The 21,865-nt window shown below is 45.8% G+C and overlaps 2 protein-coding genes across 4 annotated transcripts in view; both read right to left on the bottom strand.

The window, feature by feature from the left end:
• Positions 1 to 6,996, bottom strand: part of RNF128 (ring finger protein 128) — a 40,977-nt gene extending 33,981 nt beyond the window's left edge. Inside the window, exon 1 of the mRNA XM_050310567.1 lies at positions 6,935 to 6,996. The gene's annotated coding sequence lies outside the window, so the exon portion shown is untranslated. The remainder of the gene's footprint in view (positions 1 to 6,934) is intronic.
• Positions 183 to 21,865, bottom strand: part of PAK3 (p21 (RAC1) activated kinase 3) — a 166,607-nt gene continuing 144,924 nt past the window's right edge. For all 3 annotated transcript variants that reach the window (XM_050310557.1, XM_050310559.1, XM_050310558.1), the window contains exons 8-15: positions 18,999 to 19,062; positions 15,292 to 15,340; positions 13,503 to 13,615; positions 12,560 to 12,677; positions 12,174 to 12,273; positions 11,563 to 11,759; positions 10,099 to 10,236; positions 183 to 9,784 (exon numbers count right to left, since the gene is read on the bottom strand). In XM_050310557.1, the coding sequence (XP_050166514.1) occupies positions 9,695 to 9,784; positions 10,099 to 10,236; positions 11,563 to 11,759; positions 12,174 to 12,273; positions 12,560 to 12,677; positions 13,503 to 13,615; positions 15,292 to 15,340; positions 18,999 to 19,062 (869 nt within the window). In that variant the 3' untranslated portion in view covers positions 183 to 9,694. The remainder of the gene's footprint in view (positions 9,785 to 10,098; positions 10,237 to 11,562; positions 11,760 to 12,173; positions 12,274 to 12,559; positions 12,678 to 13,502; positions 13,616 to 15,291; positions 15,341 to 18,998; positions 19,063 to 21,865) is intronic.

The following is a 21,865-nucleotide window of genomic DNA, read 5'->3' as shown; positions in this document are numbered from 1 at the left end:
GCTTTTGTGGACACAAGGTACAAGGAGCTCCAGTGGCAGAGGGCAAAAAGGGCTGGTGGCAGGTTAAGTCCTCTTTCAGGACATCATACAGTGGCACAGGACAAAGCTACAAGCACCCACAGGCACACTGAAGAAGACTGATGCTGCAAATCGTATAGGAAAAGCTGCTGTCACACAATCCATTGGTATTTATAACTTTTATTTGCAATACTTTAGGTCCAAGTTTCAAACTGCAATATTTTTACACTCAAGACACAGTCATGCACAATCCATATTTCAATTTCCTATTGCTTCAACCACAATTTAAAATAACTTAATATTGGAAACAAAACCCAAAATCTTTAAAAAAAGGATGCTGAGGTCAGTAAGATGGATCCATGCCATCAGCACATTTACAAAGTAAATAACTTAGTTCTCTTTTTAAAAAGATCAGTTACCTCTTAATCCAAAGTTACAGAAGATTTTTCACTACACATGATTTTTGTTTTTATCTTTCATCTTTTTCTTTTTTCTGTTTTTTCTTTTCTTTTTTCTTTTTCTTTTTTTTTTTTTTAAACAGATAACACGTCCTAAAAAAGGAATGTACAGCAAAATGAGATACATTTCTGATAGACAATGAAAATTAGGCTCCTCCTCTGTTTACTTTTGTCTGGATACCCTGAAGAAAAAATATCTAGCAGACACCAGCGTTGGTGTAACCTGGTTGCTTTGGACTAAACTGGAGTTTAGCACTGGTGACATCCTGATCCAGTCAAGAGTTGCAGAATTCTTGCAGATCTGCTCAAACCATCTGTCTGCAGGCGCAGCACCTGCAGTGCCGACACACCAGTGCACCAGAATCACTCTGTTATTCCCCCCTGAATTTGGGCTCTGCCCAAGGAGGGGGTGCTATGGTCTGTGCAGTCCTTTGCTATGAGTTCCCATCTGGAGAAGCTCCCCTTCTGCTGGTGTCCCTGCTAAGGCAGATACCAGCAGCTCCTCACACCTGAGGCTTTTCCCCTGTTGCTGTGCTACAGACTGATTTAGCAGCATTGCTGAACGTGGAGATACACACAGTGACCAAGAGCAGTTGCTTTTGTACACCTTAAGCCCAAAGGTCAAAAATCTCAGCACACATGGATAGAAGACACTTGCAGGCTCCCTGTTTGCTGTGCTGATCCACATCTGACCGGCACCTGACCAGTTTTGCATGGTGAAGAATAAGAACAAGGGGCAGCTCCCTTCCACCCATGCAGCCAAGGGAACCCCTCTGGCCCTGGAACTCAGCGCCTGCTTCTTCAGTGACCAGTTCTGCTGTCGCTGAAACCAACAAACAAATTCTCGCTGACTCCAGAGGGAGCAGCAGCAGAGCCTGGATCGGATCGCCAAGTCTAGGGCAGGGCTGGACAAACAACACACATAGCACGCAGCAGCAGACTGACCTGACTTTCAAAACTATCACTTGCCACTATTTCTTCACATTTACAATAGCATCACACCAGCCTAAGCCACCTGGCAGCCCTCAATGCCAGCATGGACTTCAGATGGCAGGCCCTGGGCTCCTGGAGTGTACACCAGAGGGGATGACTCCCTCTCCAGACCGAGCTTACAGATGAAAAGGCTGCTGTGAGAAATGAGGGCTCGTCTTTATCTGTGCCAGTTACGCAGTCTTGGGCAGCAGCCCCTGAGCACAGGGGGAACAGAGGGCACAGAAACAGGGACAAAACCAGTCAAGCACAGGGACTGGAAAAACCTGGGACAAGTAACACACTGCTTCAATTCTCTCTTTAGGAAAGCTCTTTCCTGTTTCAAACCCCTGAAAGGCATAGAGGGCAGGGGCTGACACGCAAACAGTACTCATGTTTTACTTCACACACTCACCTTCACAGTGTTCTAGAAGAAACTGGATTAACTGTATTCTTCTCCCAGAGTTTATCTAGTTTAGCATTAGCAGCTCAGGAGCTAAAGGAGCTGAAACCTCGGGCCACAAGAGCTGACCAAGAGAGAACTTTTTGATCAAACTAATGCTGCTAACATTAGTTAGAATGTTAGAATCACGGAATTGTAGAATCCTTTAGGTTGGAAAAGACCTCTGAGCTCACTGAGTCCAACTGTTAACCCAGCACTGCCGATCCTCCACTAAACCGTGTCCCCAAGTGCCACATCTACGTGTCTTTTAAATACCGCCAGGGATGGTGACTCAACCACTGCCCTGGGTAGCCTGTCCAATGCTTGACACTCTTTTGGTAAAGGAATTTTTCTTAATAGCCAGTCTAAACCTCCCCTGGCACAACTTGAGGCCATGTCCTCTGTAATCAGGAGAAGAGGTCAACTCTCACCTTGCTACAACCTCCTTTCATGTAGTTGTAGAAAACAATGAGCCTCATTTTCTCCAAGCTAAACATCCCCAGCTCCCTCAGTTGCTCCTCATCAGACTTGTGCTCCAGACCCTTCCCCAGCTCCGCTGTCCTCTGGACAGGCTCAAGCACCTCAGTGACCTTCTTCTAGTGAGGGGCCCAAAACTGAACACAGGGTCCAGAACTGAACACAGGATTTGAGGTGTGGGCTCACCAGTGCCCGGCACAGGGGATGGTCACTGCCCTGGTCCTGCTGGCCCCACTACTGCTGGTACAGGCCAGGATGTCACTGGCCTTCCTGGCCACACACACTGGCTCATGTTCAGCCTGTCAACCAGCACCCCCAGCTCCTTTTCCTCCAGGTATGAATGGAATGAAGAAGATAAGGACCAAGGCGACAATTCCAAGACAATGAAGTAATGTCTGAAGGCGGCCAGCCCAGTGACAGTGGAAACCTGTAAGAAATCAAGTGACCACCAACCAGAATTAAGGGACTGAACTTTGGGATCAGGTGGTATGGGTATAATTGAGAGGGATGAATTGGGCTACGGGTCCCTCTCTGGAGGTACCAGCTCGAGCTCTCACCTGAGAACTAATAACAGAGGAATTGGAGGCCTTCACTCAAACCTTGCATTCATCAGCAGGATACCAGGGTCAGAGCCTGTTACAGTGACTGGCATAAACCTGTAACATCAGAGAGTTGTGATTCAAAGGTGTGTACAGATGTGCCTGACAGCTCTTCTGATCTGCACTCGCAGCTGCCAACTCAGGCCACTGTGCCCAACCACGGCCCTTCTGGCTTTGTACATAAGCTGGCCAAGGCAGATGTTGTGAGCAAACCTCACAGAAACCCTGTGTGATCTGCAGGCAGCTGTGAATGCGGTGCCACCAAACACAGCAGAAGGCACCTGACACAGAGGTGCTGAAGCTGATGCATGGTCTGCTAGGAAACTGTGCAGGGCAAAGCCACTGTGCTCACAGGCTATTAAATCAATCAGCAGTTTTCAGTATTTCCAACTTTAACTAATGGTATTGCCCCCTGTTTCCTCAGTCAGGGTCACATTCTAGTAGAACCCCCAAGTGCTTGCCTGGGGGAATTGCTGAGCAGCAAGAACAAAGTTTGCAGGCTTGTACATGGGGCAGTCCAAAGGGCACCCAAGAAAAGCAAGTGGGCATCCCTCCCTTCTTCTCTTTCCTGTGAGACCTCTTCTCTTTTGAGATGGCTCTTGTCACCAAAGGTACATGCAACCATTGGTAGGCTCAGGCCAGTGATGGTTTGTAGGCACGATGCACACCTAGGATTATGGCAATTGGCTTTAAACTGCACCCAAAGAGAGATGTATAAGCAACATTCTGCAAGCTTCAGCCAGAAAAATAAAATTTACCCTGTAGGCTCAAGGACAGACACAAGCAAAGAGAAGTTTTAAAGATCCCTGAATTGTAAATCACACTTCAAGAAATGGTTTCTGCTGAAAGACAAGGGATATCCTTTGCCTGCTTCCTGAAAACTGGTGATAAAATTAAAGACATTTACCTGGTCAGGGAAGAGGAGAGGGAAAGAAAAAAAAAAAAAGATGAACACTTATATTTATAGGTCTTCATCAGCTTGCCCCACCACCCATCATTAAAGTTGCTGCATACCTGGGCATGAATGAACAGTCCACCAGGAAGGTGTGTACACCACTGCCTTGGTAATGCACAGCAAGGCAAAGGTGGCACTACTGTGCATGCCCTGCATGTCAAGCAAAAAACACTGGCTCCTGCCTTTAATGGTAGATGTTACAGGGCTCTCTCTGGCCCTTTGCTCACTGGATTTGCTCAGGACTGGACTAACGACTACTAAGTATTTACATGCTCAGTGTGAGGAATATTCAGTAGCCACACCAAGGACTATATATTGGAAATAACCACCATAGGGACAGTAAAGTACGGTGACATTTCCTACAACTAGAGGACAGGAGACAGGTACTTACTCCCTTCTCGTAGTGACTGGAATGTGCTTCATTTTTGGTGGCAGGACATGGGGAAACACTGACCAAAAGACCTGCCAAAGTGCAGCCACTGGCCTCAAAGAAACTCAGCACAAACCCTTGAGTTCATTTGTGTGTAGTGGAATGGCCAACCAGTAGCCAAAGATGAAGAACAAACACACACATATTTACAAAAGCGCTGGACACAGAAGTGAGAATGCAACCCCAGCCCAAGTTTGGGATCCACCCCTGAGAGCACTGTAAGATCCACCCCCGTGCAGGTTCCCAGGAGTGCATGCAGGAGCTGTACGGAATTTTACATAGGTATGGTTATCTTTTTTTTTTCTTTTTTCTTAAATAAATAAACTTTTCTGTGCTTCTCAAACTTCCCTGACTTTACTGCTATCATGCTTCTGTCCCAAAACACAATAAAACCACAGTGCACTATTGGCTCATTTTCACACATCTTCACTGCAGGGATGGGAACCATGATCAAGCTCTTGGATGGGGTATTTTACTGTTAAATTTAAAAATGAAGACAGTTAACCAATCCTTTAAAACCTTGGAATGGAAGTGTCTGAAACTTTTTTAATTTTTATATTGCAACAGAAACAGCCTATTTCTAATACTTCAGAAAAATATATCTAATAATGCTTAATCTGAGGATAGCAGTCAGAAAGCCCAAGATGGTTCCAGAGATATAAGATATTTGTCTCTTTCCTTTCTGCAAGGCCATACTATTGCCAATCCTAATACACTCTGTGAGCCTGTATATCATGTACAAGACGTGACCACTTCAGGACTGGATTTTTATGGTTTGGTGTCGTTGGGTTTTTTTAATATATCTACGTCTCTTCTACATCTCCTATCCAAGTTGGGAGGATATAAACACAGCTGCAATCTTTCAGTACCTAGTGAGTGAAAATTTAATGCCAAGACTGTCTCAAGCATGGAGCCACATGGACACTGGAGGTTCATTTCCCTGCATGTCCCAAAACCCCAGCTGGGCAAGTACAGTCCATGCTGAAAAAAGCCACTGGCAGAGATTATTTCTGCTGAATATTGTCTGCCTCCCCAGAACTGATTTCAGAAGAAAAATCCCTAGCTTTGCTGATGCAAAGAAAAATAAATATAGTATTTAATAAAATAAAAAGTTAAGGCCTCCTAAGACAGCGGTTGTCTTTAAAAAGTCAGTGCCAACAATATTCTGTATGCTGGGGCATACACTGATTAATTAAAAAAAACACCTACCATTTGATTTTCCTGTTTTTAAAATCTGTTATCTTCTGGGAAGTTATGGTGGTGGGGTTTTTTTGAAGTAGAGATGCTGAAATACTTACAGGTAAAGAAAATAAATAGGAATTCCCCTTCCAATCAAATAGTGTCGTTTGTCAACAGAAGTATTTAGACTGTATGTCCAGCAAACATGTGCCATTACAAAGTGCTTTCCTTTTAAAGGACGGCTGTCTGTTCCTTTGTGGGTAGGAAAAAATAAAAGCAATACTGGAAACAGAAACAGTCACTCATTTCTTCACTTCTTACAGGAATACACACGTTTCATTCTGATGAACGCTTTACACGTGGAGGGCAGCCCATCTCCAGCCAGAATTACTCTTTCACAAGGAAGTCTCTCCCACAGACACAGAACTTGAGCTGACAGAGAAAATGGGACCTCACAAGAAGGAAACAAAGTCTTTTGAATAGAACAGAATTGTTCAGGTTGGAAAAGACCACTGAGCTCATCGAGTCCAACTGTTAACCCAGCACTGCCAAGCCCCCACTAAACCACATTCCCAAGTGCCACATCTACACGTCTTTTAAATACCTATAGGGATGGTGACTCAACTACTGCCCTGCACAGCCTGTTCCTAGGCTTGACCACCCTTTCAGTGAAGCATTTTTCCCTATATCCAATCTAAACCTCCCTGGTGCAACTTGTGGCCATTTCCTCTCGTCCCATCACTTGTTATTTGGGAGAAATCAATTCCCCCAGGGCTCCAATCTCCTTTCAGGTAGTTGTACGTTGCTGGCTCACGTTCAGCCACTATTGACCAGCACCCAGGTGCTTTTCTGCTGGGCAGCTTTCCAGCCACTCTGCCCCAGCCTGGAGCTGCAGGGGGTTGTTGTGACCCAAAGGCAGGACCTGGCACTTGGCCTTGTTGCACCTTGTCCAGTTGGCCTCAGCCCATCGATCCAGCCTGTCCAGATCCCTCTGCAGAGCCCTCCTACCCTCCAGCAGATCAACACTCCCACACACCATGGTGTCATCTGCAAACTGACTGAGGGTGCCCTTGATCCCTCGATCCCCTTGTCCAGATGATCAATAAAGATATTAAACAGGACTGGCCCCAGTACTGAGCTCTGGGGAACAGCACTGGTAACCAGCCCCAGCTGGATAAAACTCCATTCCCCACCACTCTCTGGGCCCAGCCATCCAGTCAGTATTTTACCCAGGTAACAGCACACCCATCCAAGCCATGAGCAGCCAGTTTCTCCAGGAGAATGCTGTGGGAAATGGTGTCAGAGGCTTTAATAAGGTCCAGGTAGACACATCCACAGCCTTTCCCCCATCCACTAGGTGGGTCATGCTGTCGTAAGAGGAGATCAGGCTGGTCAGGCAGGACCCACCTTTCACAAACCCATGCTGGCTGGGCCTGATCCCCTGGCTGTCCTGTACGTGCTGTGTGATGATTGCTCCATGATCTTCCCTGGCACCAAGGTCAGGCTGACACACCTGTAGTTCCCTGGATCCTCCTTCTGGCCTTTCTTGTAGGTCGGTGTCACATTTGCTGACTTCCAGTCACTTGGGACCTTCCACTTAGCCAGGACTGCTGGTGAGTGATGGAAAATGGCTCGGTGAGCTCTTCCACCAGGTCCTTGGTACACCTGGGTGGATCCCATCCAGCCCCAGAGCCTTGTGAGCATCAAAGTGGTGTAGCAGGTAGCTGGCCATTTCCCTTTGGATTATGGGGGCTGCATTCTGCTCCCCACTTCTGTCTTCCAGCTCAGAGGGCTGGGCTCCTGGAGAGCAACTGGTCCTACAGTTAAAGACTGAAGCAAAGAAGGCTGACAGACACTCCTCCCCCTGTTCACCCCCTCTGCCAGCTCTGGCCCGAAGAGGAGGGGTTCCTCTCCCACAGCTGTGCTCACCATCTGCTGTGCCTGCTCCTGCAGGGGTTCCTTTATGGGGGCAAAGCTTGGTTGCTTTTGGCCTGCCCGGGTCTCATCAGCCACTGTTGCACCAGCTGTGGGCTCCTGGAGGCTCCCTTGGCTTCCCCTGAAGTTCCCCTGGCTCAGGAAACCGGAGCTGCTCACCCTGGCATGTTATCAGGCCATCTGAAAAACTGTACCTGTTGTGCTCCCCAGGAAATCAGGAAAAGTTAATCCTACTTAGCAGTGGTAGCTCAGGGAGCGTTGTCTCCATCTGCTGCCTCAGCCAAAGACACTGGGACGGACAGTGTGAGCGAGGGTGGGTCAGTCTGCAGCAGTAAGGACACTTGCCACACAAAGGCTGCAACTAAACAGGAAGCCAAAGTCAAACAAGCTCATGGCCTGATTCAAGACCAGCCCAAGCACCCTTTGTTCCTGCTGGCAAGACATGAAGGCAGTGAGTACCTTAAAGGCTACTGAGCCCTTTGCAGGACCAGGCTGAAACATGAAGATCTATATCAGAAAGCTGTGTTACTGTGGGGTTTTTTTGCTCACTGGGTGTGTTGTTGCTTCAGTTGCTGTTTTAAAGGTCTTGCATGAGCTGTACTCCTAAAATACAGCAACAAATACGCCGTGCAAATGCTTTTGCTGAGTGAAGCCGTGTTGCGTCTTCCTTTCAGAAATTAATAAATAAAACACAAATTGCATACTGAAACTATTCTGCTCCCTTCCAAATCCGCTGACTAGTCAAGCACAATCCTCAGGCACGTCCCCGTCTCCCTCCTCCCGGCAACCCAGAGCTGCATTGCGCAGTGCCTGCTGCACGCCGGACAGCAGAGAGCGGGCTGGCCTGGTGCTGGCTTGGTGCCTCGGGATATTTCTGCAATCCACTCTGCACTTCACACGTTTGCTCTGGCTCGGTGCACAACTCCAGGTTCCACGGCGCTCTCTTCCGGAGCTGGCGGCTGCGCCGGCTCCTGCAGAGCTGAACTGCGCAGGATGCTCCTCAGGGCAGTCTTGGTTCCCACAGCAGAATTCCTGTGCCTAAAGGATGCTCACCTGTGTGGGAGCCTGCGGAGCAGCCCGGCTCCTTCCCCCTCTGCTGAGAGTGCTGCAGACGCTCCCAACCTTTCCCAGGAGCTACAAGACAACCAGGAGAAGAGCAGGCAATCCTCAGAAGAGACCACCCTGCTCTGTTTTGCCCTTCTCTACTCCTGCAGAGACTCAAGATGGCAAATCCCACCAGGCTGCACATTTCTCAGCATGGCCACGATTCACCTCGGGAGCAGCCCACACCCAGTTTGGCTCTGAGACGGGGTGATCAGTCCAGTCCCAGGAAGAGGCAAGCACCCAGGGCTGGGCTGCTGCCCCTTGCCACTACAATGCCTTCTTCCAGCCTGGCTCTGTGGATGCTGAGGCTGCCCTGTGTGCTCTGCCAGGGCTCTGCTGGAGCTCAGCACTGGGCAAGGCTGGGCCTGCTCTCACCTCACACTGCTGTGGCAGCTTTGCATCAGATGAGCCCTTTCCGAGCAACCAACTGATCTTTCCACTTTTTCAGTTGAGTAAGACTCTCATCCAGGCAAAGAGATTGCAGTTAGTGATACAGATCCAACTGGCAAGAACCAAAACACTACACAGTCCCAGCTGAACACTGTATCTCCACAGGATGTTTTGTCTGCCCCACTCTTCGTTCCTTTTTGGTTGGAAATGCAATTGCACTTTCTTCCTCATCTAGAAGTACCATGACTGGGCAAAAACTGGTGAGTGGGCTCTATTCAAAAGGCAGTGCAGTCTGGAGTTGATGAATGAAGAATTGCCCTTCTCAATTCCAAACCATACCAAAAACCCCATAAACAGGACTTTACATCGTTAAGAAAGAACTGACAATTTAAAAGTGAATGTACAGCTTATTCACAGGGTGAGAAGGAAGGGAATCTTCCAACTGAATTTGCTTTACCTTGGAAATGATTGAGGCAGCAAAGCATTTTCTGTCATTACCTCTCTGTCCTTAGCCCCATTTCATCTTAAAAATAAATTAAGGAGCCAGAAAGCAGGAAGAAGACAAATGATAATTTTTTTTTTTACTCCTTGAGGAACTGGGGTGGTCCTACCACCATGACTGTGACCGTTGGTTTGTTCATCCATCCATCTGTCCCGCAGCACGAGAGTTGAGGTTTTACAGAGTTTGTGTTCTCAGTCCTGCTCCGAGCTGGCAGGGCAGAAAGCCGACCTGAAGTGCTAGCGGCTGCTGTTCTTAATCGCTTCCTTCGCTGCAATGATCAGAGGGGTGAGGCTGGAGAGGGGCTTGGCTAATTTTAAAAATGGATGCTGCCCAAAGGAATTAAAAAAAAAAAAGAAAAGAAAAGAATCATTAATTTCCAAACTCAGTTCCTCACAGGCTCAAGAAGGATTCCTCTGGTTACCAGAAATACACAGAAATAGGATTGAGAGGAGTCAGACTAGATGACCTTTAAAGGTCCCTTCCAACCCACACTTTTCTAGGGTTCTACTTAGTAGTTTGAAAAGCACCAAAACTGGAGGTTAATATGGGGCAGCGGGGAGGGCACCTGATGCCTCTGAGTTTATCTGATGAGAAAACCGATACCTGGGGCAGCTGTTTCCCCTGCAGCCACTTCCCTCACCTGCAGAAGCTCCTTGGCAGACCCTCGCCTGTCCACGTCCATCTCCAGGCAGCAGTTGAGGAAGTCTCGAAACACAGCCGACAGTCGCTCAGGGTTCTGCAGCTCTGGGGTCCCGTTTGTGGCTATCAGATACAGCGCCTGGAGAAAAAACAGGACACTGTTTCATTCATACCCAGAACTACTCACAGAGACACGAATTTTTAAGCTCCGGTCTCCAGTGGCAGTTTCTTCCCTGGCAGAGGGCTGGAGATGATTTTTCTATACCAACAAAAAGAAAAATCCTGATGCAGTCACAGCTATTCCAACATCAAAATGATCTTGCCTTGACAGCTGATTTCATTGGCTGACCTAGTTAGTAGGAACTACATTGGCAAACACACATTTTGCTTCTCCAAGTACTGACACCAGCTTTACAGACCACTTTTAAAGAATCAGTGTGGTCTAAATATATTATTTCAAAAGATTATTACATAAAATGCATCTCTGCAGTGTTCACTGGTCCCTAACATACAGCTTCCACAAAACAGAAGTCATCAAGTTTTTTGCTCTATTCTTGATAAAAAATGGTTACTGGATGAAAAAAAAGAAATCTACCATCTTATTGTTGGATAAAGAAACAGAAACATTTGGAGCCTCATGTTCAACACAGAAACATTAAGTTGCATGCACAAAATACTATGATGAAAAGGCATAATTGGGTAGACAGAAGCCACCTGCAACTATGTCTTTCAGCAGTCTTTACATTCCAGATCAGCTCCACTTATGTGGTAGAAGGAAAACTTTTAATGGTCTCATCAGAAAAAGGATTAATTCCATCCCCATGGTAACCCTCTGCTAACTTTGATACTCAAGTAAATGCATTAATGATGACCCCATCCCAGAAACTGCCAGGCAAGAAACAGGAGGTTTGGGTAGTTGGATTATTGAAAGCTTAGGCTTGATGACATGGAGAAAGTGGCTGGGATATAAAAGAAATATGTTCATTACATTTTTCAAGAAAACTACTGTGTGCCATCAGCTAAAAATCTTTTCTGCAAAAACCAGTCTTGCTTACAAGCTCTCCTGTTTGGAGGCAGCTGAGACTGCCTCCAGAGAGTTCCATGCCTGCAGGTACAGCTGCAATGCTTTTCGTAACAGTTCTTCAACTGGAGAAACTTGCCACTGAAAAATTCTTGTCATTCAGAGATAGAGCTCAAAGAAAGCTCAAAAAGTGCATGACAAATTTCAAGCACCGCTGAAGGCCAAAATGGCAAGTCTCTGCACTGGCACATGTCACTTCTCTTCTAAGGTTCTCCCAGTGATGCAATCAAAGCTACAGCAGGTGCTGATGTGCTCCAGGAGCATTTCTAGAAGTGGGCCTTCACAGAACTAGTTCAAGCTGATGTGAATGGGATTGTACCTCATGTAAGACAAAATATGGCACAGATTAGAAAGACAGTGCTATCTGACGGTATTTCACCTTACCCTGAGAGGATTTTCATTAAGGTAGGGAGGTTCTCCTTCCACCATTTCTATTGCCATGATCCCAAGTGACCAGATGTCCACCTTGGGGCCGTATGCTTTTCTTGTTACAACTTCTGGTGCCATCCAGTAAGGAGTCCCCACCATTGTGCTCCGTTTACTCTGCTCTGGAGTGATCTGAGCACAGAAGCCAAAATCAGCTGAGGAGAAAAACAAATACTGTTGAAGCCAGTTTGAATTATGAAAGCAAGCAAAAGAATTCCCCACTCTTAAGTCTGAGAATGCAGTGCTGAATCAAACTGGAAAAGCGGCCGTGCTCTGTTTCCTCAAGGCTGTAGCCAGGGAAATACAGAACTGGCCACTTAAAGAAACCCTCAAGTTTCACACAGTGGCTTTTATTCATTCACTTGAAGCTTTAGATTGTAACTCCCTCCCCTCTGGAAGGGACACACACAAACCAAAGCCACACCTGACACCTAGACCTCTCTGCACATTGCAGGTGTGCCCTTAGCTCACAGCACGCCCACAAACACCACTTTTGGGGAACTGGCAGTCACTCCAGAGCAGCCCCACACCACATGCCAGGAACACTGCACTTGACCAAGAACACCTACTCAATTTGACAGATCCGTCCATCCCAAGAAGAATATTGTCACTTTTGATGTCTCTGTGAATCACTTGGTTGGAATGAAGGAAATCCAGGGCTTGCAGGCACTGATGGAGAAATGAGAAACGTGAGGGCAAAAATTCGTAATGTGATTTCATCACACAAAAAAGGAAATGGCTCTATGAGATTCCTGCTTCAACACTCTTACAGTCCCATCTTTCTCAGTGAAGGCATCAGCTTTAAAAAAGACACGTCAGTTGTTGCTACACACAAACACAGACAGAATGACACTGCTGCAGTGGACGTGCCCTTTCTTCTCTGCATAGTAACAGCAACACAGAAACAGAAGCAGCACCCTGTCCATGCAAACCAAAGCACAAGGGGGGCCCTCACCTCCCGACAGACAGCAGCTATCTGTCCTTCATCCATACACGTCTCGGTGACAACGTCGGTCAAAGAGCCTCCAGCCAAGTACTCCATCACCACCCACAGCTCGTCACCCACAAGGTAGCTGGAAGGAGAAAACAGCGGTGTGGAGATGAATGTGGACAGCTAAATTATCTAATAGTCACAGCTCTACAGCTGATTCTTGTTTCCAGCTCACTTTTAAGTGAAGACAGAATAAAAGGAATAAAGGACACTCCTTCTAGGTTCTACAGTACTTGGAATCTGTGCAGTCTAAATGGGAGAGGCACAACCAGGAAAAAGAAGATGTCTTAGGTGACAAGCAAGTGAAAAATGCAGTTTAGTAACGGCGAAGATAAATCGTGAATCAGCACATGCCACCAGCCAGTTCACCATCTTAACTCATAAATTCCACCATTAACTCTGGGAACAAGGCAACACAACTTTCAGTCATCCATGACAGGAGGGTGGGCACCACTGAGGACAGGAGTTGGTCAAGTGTTTGGAAACTTGCAAAAAAAACCATCCAGAAACAGGAAAGAAAATTTAAAACTTGGCAAATTAGGTGTTTCTGGAAACAAGAATCTAGTCTTCCTGGTGCCCACAGCAAGGGAAAATTATTGGGAAAAGCCCAAGGGAAATAATTTCTACCTAAGACACAGAAAAAAACAAACCCCAGAACAACATGGAGGTAGTGAACTGGCATTCAATTTAGTAAGATATGTCTGATTCAGGTTTTTGAAAACAAGGCTTCAAACCACATATGCCAGAAAAGATTAATGCAGAGCCAATGCAAATTCCTCCCATCCACTGGAGATGTGCAGAGAAATAATAAAGAGCTTCATGTTCTGCCAGTGGTCACAGGAGTTTTTTGATCTTTGGCTTGCAGTATGTAAACAAACACTCACCTGATAATACCAGAACTACTTACCTGTCTAAGTAGTTAACAATATTGGGATTCTTATTTTCCCTCATGACCAGGATTTCATTGATAATTAGTTCCTTTTTGGGCTGCTGTTGGAGATTCATTTGCTTTATGGCCACCTAAAATTACATTGAAAACCATTAACCTGAGTAGTCAGTTGCACAAGATCAGGATGAACATGGAGTGCATAATTCTATGATTTTTGATTGTAGCAGCAACTGCTGCTATTCTTGGTTGTACAACAAAGCAAACACAGACATACATTATGCCATCCTAAAAAGATCATTAAGGTTCCACAGCAAAAATACATTCCTAGCACTTCCCAGCTTCTTGTTTTTGCTCTTGTAAAGAACATTTATTAACACACTTTACACTTGCAGTTACTGTCACAGTTTAAAAAGAAATAATCCATGCTTTGGTATTTTTAGGGATATGCCCAGGGTTATAGGGAGAGCTTAGGGATTTAGACCCCTTGGAAACCTTAATGTAAGCACAGTTAGCAAGTGTAGCACTGCAGGTGGATAAGAAACTACCAGTAAGATTCAGATCTGAGACTCTGCTGACAGCCAGAAAGGAGAACTCAGGAATCTGAAGCTGGAGCCCCAAAGAGCAGTGGGATCCTCCAAGACACTACCTTGGCTCTTCATTACTAACAGGATGACTGTGAGGAGCTATCATTGACACCAGAGCAACACACCACTCTATTCTTACCAGCTGCAGTATGACTGAAACACAAAATTGTGCCTCAAACATGACTTCTCCTTAATTGTACTTTGAAGATCAAACACATAATGGAAAAAATGGTAAACACAATTACTGTCCAAACCTGGAATTTAGATAAATTGGGCCTGAATGATGGCAGTCACCATCAGCTTGTTGATGAAATAGATTTAGTAATTAAGACTAAGCCAGAGTGTCCTTCTCTGGAAGACACCACTGCCCTCCTCCTTTCTGGTAGTTCATATGGACAAACTCTTTCTGAAATTAAGTGACGTAAGGAAGCTTCTTATTCCTCACAGCAAGAGGTGAATCTGTGACCACCTTCATGTGACCTGTCTCACTGTGACAGATCTTTCAATATTACAAGTTGTATCACTAACCCATCTGTGGCCACACGCACAGGCAGATTTTATGCTGCAGACACAGAGCTAAACTGTACATCTGAACCAGCATTCTCTGTAAAAGCACAACTTCAAGCACACCGGGGAACAGAGAGGCAGCAATTTCTAAACCAATACATTTACACTGGCAATCAAACTTATCTACTTTTTATCAGCACAAAAGCTTGCTGGGATTTCTCAACAGATCTCTCTCCATTAAAAAAAAAACCATTCAGGGATTATGTAACACGGTACCAGGGTGGGACCAACAATAGTGTAGAGAGCACCTGTTCTGAAGACAGAGTAAGTAAAAAATAAATCTCTTACAACTGGCCTTAAAAACTGTGGGTGAAGCATCCAGCCAAGCACGGAGACACCAAGGTTCTTACTGATCCTAGACATCCACAGGCACCTTTTCAGGCATTTATCAACACCTCAATTCCAGCGCTGCTGGAAAGCACAGCCATGGCAAGTGTTCAGTTACTGAGGCACAGAACCACACTGCCCTTAAAGAGCTTTCACTGAAAAGCTGAAGACAGCAGATGATGGATTTTGCCAGCTGACACCAGTACAGGCTTCAGAGGAACAGCTTTTGCAGGAAAGACCTACTGGCCACCCAAAGCTCCACCCACAGCTCAGAGCAGAGGGGAAAGCACTCAACAACTGCAAAATCTGCAGGGATTTCTGACACTTACCTCTTGTCCTGTGGCAATGTCAATGGCCGTATAAACAGTTCCTGAAGCCCTAGAAACAAAACAGCAGCAAAGAACTGAGAAAAGGTTTAGTCCCTGGGAGTGAAAGCTAGCCTAGAGAGGAGATCTCTGCTGTCTGGAGTGTTTAGAAAATACCTGGGTTTACTGACTCTTCAGTCAACAGCACAGCAGCCCACCAGCCCTCAGCCATGCAGGGTGTCCAAGAGAAAACTGAGGTCCAACATGAAGGAAAAGGGCTGGTGCAAATCTCCAATGGACACACCAAACCATTTTAGTTCAAAACCTAAGGGGGAGGGGGCGTGTCTACAAAAACTGGAATGTAATAGATTTAAATATTTTTCATTTTGCCTTGCTGTATTTAGGTGGGGTTTTTTTCTTTTTTTCCTTTATGTCTGTGTGTGTGTGTGTGTTTTTCCATGAAATGTAACATACAGTCCAGTTGGGCCTTCTCACACCTCTTACTTGAAGCCATCTGGCAAACTTGGGTAACAGCACACTCTCATTCTGAGAACCCTGAACACGTGGCAGCCATTTGAGGAAAGCATCTAATCCCAGCTTTCTCCAGCACTGCAAGGAAACAGCTCTCCAGCCATCCTGAGAGGTCACAGCTAGAGCAGGTCAAGGCATCTGTTGTTTCACACACAAATGGAGAGGGACTCAGAACAGAGGATCCTTAGACAGCTTCTTTGTGTGTGAAGAACCGTCAGCAGCTGCTTCTGTTTGGTGCACCAGGCACACCAAGGACTCTTCATAGTGCTCATGTTTTGCTTCTGTGGCACACACAGGTGTTGTATTGCCACCAGAAATAAATGGCATGCTCACCTGCAGCCTAGACAGTGTGGTTTGCCATCTGCCCCTCATTCAAAGATGTTCTTCTCCTGTAAGGACTGGAAAAGCCCCAGTCAGAAGAAACCCTTTTGGGTTTCAAAGCAACTGGGGGCTTGTAAACCCTTTCTTCTAAATGGCCTCCTTCTAAGCTAAACCACAGCTTTCCTTCCATCATTGAAGAAGCCCATGTCTGCAGAGGCAGTGAGGCAAAGGAGAGCCAGGGTGATGAATGCACAACCAGCAAGTGTCCCACTGACTGAAAGTGCCAAAATCAGTTTGCTCCTTTCCTCGTGATCCCTTGCCTTGTTTGTTTACCTGCAGGCTGAAATATTTCTGAAGCAGTTTAATTCATCAGAGACCTTATGTCTGCATTGAGAACAATTCTCTAATTGGGCACACTATGTATTCTTTCAATATAAAGGCAAATGCATTCTCCTATGGCTAACTGACAAGATTAATCCAATTTGTTTTCATAAAAAGTCAACAACATTTATTCAGAATCGCTAAAATCCTCCTGAGCAAAGTCCTATTAGGCTTTATTTCAAAACAGCTCCTGAAATTAGGATGTTTTTGGGATGCTCCAGGCCACCTGTGAGGAGTTTAAATAAAGGTAATTTAAGCAAAGCTGTGAATTAATTGCAAGGGCTCTGCAATTCTGCATTATGAACTTTTACTTCTAAGTAACTCATTTCTGATCTGTAACTTTTAATTGCTTCTGCATTACCTTGGGTTTACTGCAGTGAGGGAAGTGCAGGGCTCACCATCAGATCTTGTCACTGTGATGCAGTGCAGGACAAAACCAGGCTGCTCATGGCTCCACACTAATTTGTCTTGCTAGCAAGAGCTACCACTGCTTGAGCAAACACAACCTCTTTATCAAGTGCTAGTTAACTAAGTTTCTTCCAGTGTCAGCAACATTTTCAGTCCTCAGCTGGAGACACATGACAAAACAGGGACTCAGCACTGACCTGTTATGCAGCACAGGCCTGTGAAGCATCACTAACTCTTCACTGCAAAGTGGCTGTTTCTTAACCTACCAGCTGCACGAGGCCATGAAGTGCTTCGTGCCAGTCAAGCTGCTTTTCCTTAGGTAAGCAGTCGCTCCCTACCTGCAGTTCTCCGAGCAGCCACAGCTCTGCCTGCCTTGCAGAGCTCTCATCAGCAGTGACCAAAAACCTGCTCACTTCCACCACCACCGCCTGCTTTCAGCATAACTCACGGCAGAGGTGGGCAGCTCTGGAACTGGCACCTGCATTAACTGTGCACATCAGCACCTTCCCAGGCAGTGCCTCACAGCCCAACTGGGCTGCAGACACAAAAACTTCAGCTGTGCAGCACTTGGGGTGCTCCTGAGCATCCTGTCTGATTACTTTCCTGATGATTTTTTGCTTCAGGATCTTTCCCTATCACTGTAAATTGACCTGTGGTATTACAGGCATGAGTTGGTAATGACAGCACACTCACTCCTCTCTAAGGAGGGCATGCAGTCTTCAGGCTGTACTAAAAGCTGGAGGAAACCAATTTAGATACCCTTTTAGGCCAGGTATTGGCCACTTGTCTTTCCACCAGCTGTCAAGGTACTCCAAGGCTCACTCCTAGGACTATCAAAATAAAAGACTGTGAGGGTGACGCTCACGTTCTCACGGTGACAGCAGTCATCTGCTTCACATGCATGTTTATTCTGCTCTCACTTCTTCAGCTGACACTTCTCTTCTGAGAGATGGGAACAGCCCTAAGTGTCCACTGACATTTTACAAATGACAGTAGGAACCAAAGCTTCAAGCAAAAAGCAAGCTGGAATTTGAGAAGGGGTTTTTATACAGTGAATGGAGCAGAAACACCTTCCCATAAGGGCCTTACCAAACCACAGAGATCCAAGATAAAACTTGCCAGAGAAGGAGCATGAGCGTGTGTCTGCCCTTCTGCAGCGTGGATCCATTCTAGGTCAGCAACAGGCTACCCTGAGCTCAAACCTCACAGATAGTTAAGGCAGAAAAATGTCTCCTGATGCCAGCACACAGCTTCTGTCCCACACTGACAGCGGCGCGATCCTGGTGTGACACAGATGGTGCCAGCCCTCCTGAAACTACAGCACTGCCAAGGAAACTCTGACGGTGCAGTCAGTCCATATTTGAAATGCAAGTCAGATACCTAATTTTGAGGCAAGCTCTTTTGTTCTTGCCTCCATACACAGGAAGTATTTCAAATCAATTTGGTTTACAGTAAGCAGATCTGAGTTTCAAAAGGGAATACCTTGGGTGATTACTTTCAGTACAGGCCTAAAACCTGCAGGATCCATAAAGGACCTGCCATCACACAGATGATGCATTTTCCTCTCAAGTGCATCGACACTCTATTACTGAATTTTTGCTTTTTACTACCTCTGCTAGAAAATAGAGCTTTTTATTTAATCTCCTGTTTCAGTTCCTTAACTATGTGGTTATAAGCCTGACCACTGAATATTGTTTTAAGCAAAGTGTCTGAAAGAAATGTTATTGAGAACTGTTATCTGAGTTGCTCTTTTAGGTAATGAAGTTTTTTCTCCTTTATTGAGTGCGGTCATATTATTTTGAGACACACCACAATTATTTCTCCTAAGAAAATAAGCAAACAAGTGCCACACACTTGAGGGACAGGAGATTTTCCAGGTCCTGCTCCTTGCCACAGACAAGATACTGCCAGCATGAAGTTGACTTTGATGATGCCTTCTGACCACAGTTGCAAGTTCTGATCAGTACTGAGAGACAGAAGGATCTAAACATGTCTGAACATGCTTGGAGCTTGCCTGACTTCACACCTCATATTACACCATCAAAACACGTGGCCTGTGGCTCTGCATAAGTAACTGGGATTGGACTTACCCTTGGCCAATTTTTTCAAATCGAGTGTATTTCTTCTTAGGATCTCCCACGCTCACAATGCTCCCTGAAAGAAACAAAATGCAAGATGTTGACTTCAAAACGGAGATCCCGCCTTGCAGCAGATCCAAAATGCAACCCCAGTGCTGAGCCCCTTGTAGTCAGCTGGGAAACAACAACAACAGCAACACCAGAGGCAGCTCCACAGCACAGATGGCCTCTGCAAAGACTGATTTCCTACAGTCCTTGACAGGCAACTAAGCATGGAGAAACATTCAGAGCAGACAGAGATCAGAAAGGAACAGGTACCAATGCAAGAGTTTGTCCTCTACAAACATTAAGGAGAGCTGGAACAACAGTGCCTTTATTTTCTTGGGAATTGTCGCAGTTAACCAGGTTCTGAAAGCGCTACACCATCAGCTTGGGTTCCAGACAACCTGGTTCCTCTGACCCTTGCAGGCTGGCAGGGTCAGGACAGGTCCAGCAGGGCAGGACCACTTCAGGATACTTGAGACTGTGTTGGAATCCCGGGCAGGCTCACACTGCCATCCACAGCGGGCACTGCCTGGCGTTCCTGGAGCGCTGGGAGAGGGGAGCGAGTGCTGTGGGGCAAAGAAACCTCCTCTCCTGCAGCTCCCATTGGCACTCTTGCCAAGGGCTGCAAAGTTATTTTAGCAGGGAGTGCACCAGATGGTGTTGATGCCCTGTCTTCTTGCCGTGCTGGCAGGCAGGATTCCTGGCTGGGCATCCGGTCAGATGCCTGTTTGGATGCTAAAACCCTCTGTTCCACAAAAATGGTATTGACAGGGGGAAGAGGTGTTTGTTACTACTTACAGTGAATGGTGCATCACCTGGTTTTGTTTTGGAAGCACAGGTAAACAAATAAGTGTATGTTTGTATTTGTCATACAGGGATACTGCCAGATCAGTGAAAAAAAACTACGCTGTGGATCAGTGGAAGTCTTTCCTTTTGAACTCATCTTCTTAAACTATTTCCATGATGTAAATTCCAAGGTAAATCTTTAGAAGTCATCTGCATTGAGCCATCACCTTAGGCTTCATTGTTTGCATTTTTGCTAGGAAATTACTGGACCAGAGTAAACGGTATTGTTTCTTTAATTAAGCCTTCAGATTTGTTTGAGTCTATCAGATTTTGGCTCTTTCATGAGACATAAACACAAAATCCTAATTACTGCTTTCTTCCCTTCCCGTTCAGACTCCCCACAGCTCTGAGTGGGCAAGAAGGCATCAAAGAGAGCAAGATTTAATTTTAGCTTTCAGTGGCACGAGTTCCACGATGGGTGATGGAGCCAGACTGTCTCCCACCCTGTGGCTCCCAACCCCACGAGGCTGTGCAGCAGCAAAGCAAACACTGCTGGAATGCTCTGCTCAACCTGGGCTGGACAACAGCAACAACACTGTGCTGTCTGTATGGCCAGGTGCTGTTTTCAGCAAGTTAATGGGGCTGTGTACCTATTAGAACAGACACCAGAAGTTCATGGAAGTTCATTAACATGAGAAAAGAATAAAGAAGACTGAAGAAGAATGATTTTGAAAAATCATTTTTCCAAATTCGCCACTGATTTTGCAGTTCAGATTTTCAGAGTTTTTCCTCAAGACTTGAGTAGCTCCTTTCCCAAGTCAGTTGTTTGTGGCTGGTTCCCTGTGCTTAGGCCAATGCACACCAAATACTGCAGCATTAAAATCAACAAAGTGACAGGTATGCAGCTCCAGCTCAGACCAGCACTCACTACTTTGGATAAAAGATAAACATATCAGCTATTTTGATGTCTTTAAGCACTTTCCTTTATCAAGTCCTAAATTAAGTGGATAAGAAAGCAGAATTGGGCCAGTTCTGTTTTAGAGTTATCAGTAGAACATGGTCATGATTTCATTACAGACAGAATTTTGTTTGATCTTATCTCAATACTACAGGCTTGACTCACTAATAAACTCTAAAAGCTCTAAAAGAACCCAAGGTATTTCAAGAAGAAAAGAATTATGAAAGCAATTTCAGATAAAAGAGGGCATGAGACATCTTCCTAAAAGTAGCATAAAAACAGTTGTGGGGGAAGTAGGCAAGGTGGAGCGGTCATACCAGATAAAACAAAACAGAACAAGCACCACACTGCTTAAATATAATTAGTTCAGGACTCCAACAAAAAAGCATCACCCCCATTTTCAGATAGCTTCATGAAAGCACAAAAAGATTTTCATTGTCCACATCACAATTTGCCCAAGGCAGACCTTCAGACCTTGCTCACTTGGTACCAAATTGTTAAGTAAGAAAAAGCATGAAAGCATGTAACACTTCAAAGATATAACCCCCAACAACTCCAGGGCTCAGTCCTAACCCAGCCTATACAGAAGCTTGAATAAATGATACACACACTTATGTTCATAATGCAGGGTGCCTGCAGATCTCAGCCTGCCTCAAGCATTTAGCATCAGTTGAAAAAGCATAATTCCTCTCTCTGTAAGCTGACACACCTGCAGGTAACTATCTGCTCTGGAATTTATTTCACTGTGCCCTCAGCTAAAGCTATCGAACTGATCCCTTGGATACTCCCTAATGGCACTGAGATTCATGGCAACCTGCTAAGGGTGCAGAACACTACGCAAGCAGCTGAAATCTCACAGCTAAGGAAGGTCTCAGCCCCTGCAGTCACAGCAGCCATCAGTGGCAAGGCAGGTATGACAAAAAGGTGGAGCCCTGACAACCACTCTGAAGAACCACAGCCAGAATGCATCCTGTTATGAGCAGTTGCCCCCTCTGAAGACCCAACATTATTGGCTTTGAGATCAGACACAAGGAGGTGCAGATCAATCTGCTTTTTGTACTAACAATTAATGGTAAACACAGAGTAAACC

Source organism: Myiozetetes cayanensis, unplaced genomic scaffold, assembly GCF_022539395.1.
Source record: "Myiozetetes cayanensis isolate MyiCay16 unplaced genomic scaffold, myiCay2020 scf15, whole genome shotgun sequence".
Lineage (NCBI taxonomy): Eukaryota > Metazoa > Chordata > Aves > Passeriformes > Tyrannidae > Myiozetetes > Myiozetetes cayanensis.
The sequence above is the reverse complement of the archived record's forward strand: the minus strand, read 5'-3'. Positions and strand labels throughout refer to the sequence as shown.